This window comes from Tupaia chinensis, unplaced genomic scaffold (genome assembly GCF_000334495.1).
Source record: "Tupaia chinensis unplaced genomic scaffold, TupChi_1.0 Scaffold144750_1, whole genome shotgun sequence".
In the NCBI taxonomy this organism is placed as follows: Eukaryota; Metazoa; Chordata; class Mammalia; order Scandentia; family Tupaiidae; genus Tupaia; species Tupaia belangeri.
Window position 1 is genome coordinate 1 of NW_006204610.1, and position 6744 is coordinate 6744.

Below are 6744 nucleotides of genomic sequence, written 5' to 3' on the forward strand. Positions count from 1 at the left end.
AGACCCGGTGGCTTGAAACTCATGCTGAGAGTGTGTATGTGCATGTCCAAGATCCCGGGGAGAGAATGGAGGAGAAGGGCATGGCCTTACCCACTGGGGTGTGATTTCTCACTTTCCCTCTCACTGTCTTTCAGTTTCTTTCTGATGAACACATGCCCTATGGCAAAACCCTTAAAAAGCAGGGGATCATTTCTTACTTCCCTCTCAGGGTCTCTGTCTCTCTCTTCAGCAAGTGTACACACCCGAAGGCAAAAGCTTCTAAAAAGAGGAAGGGAGTGAAGATGAGAGAAAGCGAGTCCGCCCTCAGGGCCCTTGTAGGGGCAGGGTATTCTGCATCTCCTCTGGACCAAGGTCCGCAGGTGGCTGTGGTTCCAGTGCAGTTCTGCAGGGTACTGTCGCTGGGAGAGCTGGGTAAAGGGCACGACCTGGCACAGGGCGTCTCCTCGTATTCTTTCTTAGAAACGGATGCTGATCTACAATAGTCTTGAGACGAAAAGGTGTTTAAGTCTTGGGAGTTAGACTTAGTAATACATACACTTCTTAAATAATAAGAATCAACTTTATCACCACTCTGATCAATAGAATGTCAGCTGTTCAGAGAGCGAACAGGGAAGCCAAGAGCGTTATTTTAACCTCTATAAAGCAAAATGCTAGCAAACGTGCGTCTCCGCTGACTTAAATGCCTTTGTCCAGTCCACAGGTGTTACCAGCCACGTTCAGCCCTCTCCGAGGCCCAGGAGATATTAGGTTGTCAGGAAAGCCATTTTTCTACGTTTTTTTCTAAGCAAAAATATGCCATGACTTTTCAAACAACTCAACAGAAGTATAAACACACGGAGGTCTCTTTTCAAAAAAGCCAGGGAACTGCACTGTAACCAAAGCAACAGGAATGTGTCTAGGGCGAGGGCTCAGGGGAGCCCACCCAGCCTGTGGAGGTCTCAAGGGACTTCGAAGAGACTACAGCTCTGCTCTGAGTTATATCCCAAATAACCCAAAGCAAGGAAACGCAGAGAGGACAGTCTCCAGCCATCATGGTGCCTGAGATAACCACTCCCAATGAGGTATATGCGTGTGTTTTTCAATTGAGATCACACAGTTTCTCACTTGTTTGTTCACCTAGCCTCCTGTTCTCATGAAGCTCTTCCCCAAATCTGATTTTAAATCATTCCGAAACATGTGATAGGTCTATCATGAGAGTATCCTCAGTGATTTAAGTCTCTTACTGTCAGCTTCTCAGGCCATGAGCAGTTCCTCCTAATGAGCAATGCCAGGGCGAGCATCCATAAACTTAAACCTTAATGCATCGCTCACATGATGTTCTCAAGACCAAGTTCCTAGAAGCGGAACTGCTGCATCAACGGGAATGCACCTTTGTGAAGCCCTTGGGACATGGAGAAGCAGTTAGTTAAGTGCTTAAACTGGAAGAGCCGGCCTGCTGGGGATGGTAGGGGGCTGCCTTCCAGGGTGAGCCTAGAGGACAGGTCAGCCTTCAGTTCCACGAGAGCAAAGGGGAGTAGGATGGAATAAGATCTTCAGGCTTCTTCTGACCCTTGCCTCCCTAATCCACGCTCCACCTCCGTCCCTGGGGCCCTGAGATCCTCCCATGTCCTTAGGACCGCTCAGTACTTTTGCCTAAACTAGTCTGAATGGGTTTGGTAACTCTGGTCTAAAAGTATTACATAAAATAGGAGAAAGCACAGCAGGAAGGTTCCAGGCCGAGAGGCACGCAGTCGTACACGAAGGCCGGGAGTGGGGCCAGCAGAAGGAAGGGCCGGGTGACCTGCACAGGGAGCCCGAGCCAGCCACGGAAGCAGAGGATGGGAGTGGGCTCCAGAAACCAAGGCGGAAGTCTCCTAAGAAGGTTCTATGATGTATCAGGTGTAGCTGGCAAGCCCCTACTGCACTTTGTCCTAGGGAAGCCACTGGGCAAGCCCCAGAGGAGCGCCGTTTCAGCAGGGAGGAGGGGACAGCAGCCAGCTTAGAGGTGAGCAGTCGATGGTTGAGAGGAGCCAGAGACAGGAACGGAAAACTCTCATACACCTAAAATGGAACGGCCTTTCTTTGCAGGGGCTGGGATTCAGATGCACGAGTTTGGAGACCCATGGAGAACCTCGTGGCCATCAGACCCAGGATGGAGGCCTGGGCCTCCATTTAAACAGCTGCACCCTTGGACTTGGGACAAGACACTTCATCGTAAACTCGGAGCCAGAGCAGAGCTCTCAGACCAGGATTCACGACATAGGGTGGCCAGGACTTGGTGCACATGTGGCCAGTCCCAGCACTGGGCAAACTGCTCTAGGAGCAGCGCTGTGGGACCACAGTGCCAGGTGGACTGAAGGTGGGCAGGAGATGCCACAACTGCGAGGGTTTCCAATGGGGACGCTGGCCAGAGGCAGAGCACTTGGGTTTCAGCCTCGTTCTTGGAAAGGGGAGGAAAGCTGTGTCAGCAAAGTCATCATGCTCCGGGAGCAGGGGCTTCAGCCTCGTTCTTGGAAAGGAGAGGAAAGCTGTCTCAGCAAAGTCATCATGCTCCGGGAACAGGAGCCTGACCCAGCTCACCTCTTTGTCCAAAGCCTTTCCCAGCTCTCAGGACCGCGGAAAGCAAGGAGGGACAAGTGACAGGTGAGAATGGCTGCAGGCAGCTCTTCCAAGTCCCCAGCAGCACACTGGAGACATCTGTAGCCTGCTCTGACCTGGCAGGAGGTGAAGGGCTTCTAGAGGCCCGAGTCTCGGTTTCAGATGGCAGTCTCCTCCATGCAGCCCATGGGGCCTCCTACAGGCTGGGCTGGCACAGAATCATCCAACACCTGCCAGTCCGGGAGGCTTAGCCACAGTGCCGAGTACATGGGCCTCCAGGCTGAGGACTGGGCCAGTGGCACCGCTACCCATGCGTGGTCTCCGCAGGCACGAGGACAGGCCTGGTCACCCTCTGCTGTGTTCCTGAAGACACAGGAGCCTTTATCTGAGCACAACATCTCAGAAGAAGCCCTAGTTTCTCTCCCCTGGGCAGCAGCCAGCACTCCAAGTTCGGATTTTCCTCTCCTGTCCCAACCATTCTTCTTGCTGCATGAGGCCGATTGTCCTTGCTGACTACTTGAGACCCTGAAGCCACCTCCCGGCTGTGTTCTGCAAACAAAAGTTGAACTCAGCCACTAAGACCAGGGCCCCCTTTTCATCATGTCAGGTGCTACGAAGCTGTGCCCACCTCAGATCCAGGGGACTGCTCTCAGCTGGCTGTCCTTCACTTTCTATGTAAAAGTCCCTCGCATTACGAATGTTGACTCAATGTTCTAAAACCTGGATCGGGCTAAGTAAACTTCTTGGAAGCTGAAGCCAGACCTTCAGGCCCTAATTTAACAAAACATCTGTACTTAACCAAATCTGGAATTAGCTTCAAAAATACCACATATACCTGCGCACCCACACTTCTTTTTCCATTTGTGGTAGGGCAGGTGCAGAGAGAGAGACAGGCAGACAGACACAGAGGGCAAAAGTAAGAGATCACCCCGGTGGGGGACTGGCCACACCACAATCCCGTTCTCCATTCTCCTTGGGAGACTCTGGGCACGCACACACACCCGCACACCCACAATAATTTTAAATCGTGTAAATTCATTTGCACTTTTGTCTTCTGCCATTGGACTTCCAAAAACACCAGAGCCATGCTCGGCCTCAGCCGTGAGCTGCAATGGGCCAGGGCTCCCCCGAAGCAGATGGCAGGACGACAGGCCGCAGTGGCTGCGCAGCGGCGGGGAGGCGAGACAGGGGCATGAATGTCCGCCCACCAGCTGGGGTCCTCCCAGACAGCCCAGCTGAGCCAGGGCCAGGCAGGCTGCACCTGTTGCCAGGCAACCCTGATCCCAGCAAGGGCTATTGAGTGCTGCTTTGAAACAGGGTGACCCAGCATTCCTCCGCAGGGTCCAGGAACCTCACTCTCCCATCTCTGAATCACCTTCCACCGCGCATTTCCAGGGCAAACACAAAAAGCCAGTGAGATGGCAGATCTGGCAATAAAGCTCCGTGCGCTTCTGCTGCTTTTGAATCCAACCTGTAATATTATCTCGCTGGAGGCGAAAAACCCGATCGTCACCGCTTAGGGGTTTAAACTCACTCCAGGATCTCACCAGGCCAGACAATCAATGCCTCTTTTGTGTGGAGGGCACAAAGCCAGGCCGAATGGGTCCCAGGAGGATGGAGATCCTTCCGCAAACTGCGCAGGAGCTCTCCCCACCAGGAACAAAAGGGCAAAGGCCTGCACTTGGGAGCCAATGAGTTTCCACCCTAACCCTGAACTCAGCCAAGCTGGGCTAGGTTAAAAAAGCAAAATCCACGACGCTGCTGCTGCCGCCGAACATAGATGAAGCTTCAGAAAGAGCCGCTCCGTGGGCACCGAGGCACCGGACGCAGCGCGAGTTCAATGTCCGGAAGGGACTGATCCTCCGTGGAGAAGCGAGCTGAGTCGGGCTGTGGATTTCCAGTGCGGATTAGGTCGGGAGCTGATCCATCTAGCACGAGCCTGAATTATAAACGCAGAGATGCTCGCTGACTGTGCCCGAGACGTGTCAGGACTAACTGCCACCATCCTTCCAAATGGACTGTCTTGTTTTTTGTACCACGGTATTTTCAAAACATGGTCCTCAGACCACTTGCATCAGAAGCAGCTTGGACCCTGAGAAAGTGCCAATCTGTGACTCCTCCCTAATCATCAGAATCTCAGGGAGGGAGCCCACAGTCTTTCCAAGATATTTGTTTGTTGTTAGTTTGTTTTTGCCAGAGGGCATCTGCGCTCACTGAAGAGAAACAGGGAAAGGGAAAATGAGAAAGCACACCCAGGGTGGATGGTCATGCCACAATCCCTTCTCCATCTCTCCCTCCTCCTGGGACTTTGGGAGCACACATGCATCTGACGTGTTTTTCAAGCTCTGGGTCTGGGAAGTGAATGGAGCAGTCGGCCACGTGGGATCCAGCTGCCTTCATCACCATGCGGTTCTTGGGCATCTGATGATTAACAGGGCTGAGCTATCACACCCCCAACCTACCTTAGGATCCCCCAGGCCCGTGACCCCACCTGTCACAGTACCTGGTGACAGGGCAGCTCCAGAAACGAGGCGGAACTCAGTTGGGTCGCCTCTATTTTACTGAACAGCACGGAGGAGGGTAGCCCTTGCTGTCTCTGCTGCTTCCCTCTGTGAGGCCCCGCTGTCAACATGTAGGTACAACCTTGATGAGAAGCGGAGGGAGGGGCGGGATACTTTGCAAAGAGAAGGCATCCGATGAAGAAACAGGCCGTGAGGAAGGTGCAGAAGGGAAGGTGGGGAGTACAGAGAATCGTTGCTGGGGACGAGAAAGTGCCATCTGAGAAACAAAACACACATTGACCTCACAACTAAGCGACCCGTCCCAGCAGCCTGCGTGGGGACATGTGAATGGTTTGCAAACAACATGCAAAATTTTTCTAACACAGAAAATGCTTCTACCCATTGCTTTATAGTTATTGGAAGAGGTGGGTTTGGGTCCAAAGCAGCACCCCCTCAGGACAGCTCCTCTTCCCCCGCAGCACCCACTGGGTTAACAGAGGTGAGGGTGAGGCCCCAAGGGAGAGGCATGTCCTTGGCTCCTTCTGGCAGGATCACTCGTTATCAGCAAATGCCGTACCAAGACACAGTCCTTCCCACGTACCAGGCCATCTCAGAACATCCGCCTGTCTTTGATTGATCAAAGGCGCTGCCTAACCACTCACGAAGTGCATTGTTCCACTGTTCATGCTCATAATCCTCACGATAACACCTCCGACCACTCCTACTCCGGCTAGCATTAAGCAGCCTGGCATTCTTGAATTGGGAGCCAGAGGTCTTTGTTGTGGGGCCCTTCCATCAGCATAGGGTGTTGGCAACCTCCCTGACCTGCTTGCACTAAATTCGAGGAGCAGCTCCACAGTCATGCTGACCAAAAAGGTATCCCGACATTGGTAAATGTTCCCCAAAGGGCAAAGTCATTGAGAACCCCGCTTTAAGGCTCAAAGCTGACTAAGCAGCAGAATCCCAGAGAGACTGGATTAAAACCCACATTGTGGGGCTCCATCCCCCGAGTTTCTGATTCTGTGAGCCAGGAAAGGGAGCAGCGAGGTGCAGCTGTAAGAGCTCCCGGTGACGCTCTGTGCTGGGCCGAGCCAGGCTCCAGGAAACACTCTTCCAAGGCCGCCGTTCTCAGTCTGGCTGCACTCGAGCCATCTGGAGAGCTTTTACCAGGTTCCAACTAAATCAGAATCTCTGGAGACGGGGTCCAGGCATCTGAGTTTTTAAAGTTCTTGAGTCATTCTAACGTGGTTGAAAACCACTCGCTTAAAGTCGTCGAACTATTTCTAGGGCCCTAACTCTTTAAGCAACCTGAACTGAAATACAATCACAGCAGGGCCGTACTTTCCTTTTTTACAGCGCTTGAAGAGCCTTCTCTAACACCACCTAGAAGGAGGAATTCCGGAGTCAAGCAAACAAAACAAACACAAATTATGCAGCTCAGTGCTTTAACCTCCAGGTGGGGGATACCATCAGGGATCCCCTTCTCACTCTGGAGCAAGTTTAAGCCAGGAAAACGAGTTGGTGTTATTGTAAAACTAAGAAAGTAGGGGCCTTTCTTCCTGTCCCACGCCCTTCTTACCGTCTGAAAACAAGGTTATACTGGATTGCTGGCGAAGTCATGACACGTTTTTGCACAGAAAAATATAAAAAATTAGTCCTGACTTTC

The 6744-nt window shown here is 52.4% G+C and overlaps 1 protein-coding gene across 1 annotated transcript in view; it reads right to left on the reverse strand.

Moving 5' to 3' along the window:
* Window positions 1-203: 203 nt before the first annotated feature.
* LOC102485173 (V-set and transmembrane domain-containing protein 4) overlaps window positions 204-6744 on the reverse strand; it is a gene marked incomplete at its 3' end in the record, with an annotated part of 28341 nt that continues 21800 nt past the window's right edge. The window contains exon 5 of the mRNA XM_006167416.3: window positions 204-483. Within this exon, the coding sequence (XP_006167478.3) occupies window positions 204-483 (280 nt within the window). The remainder of the gene's footprint in view (window positions 484-6744) is intronic.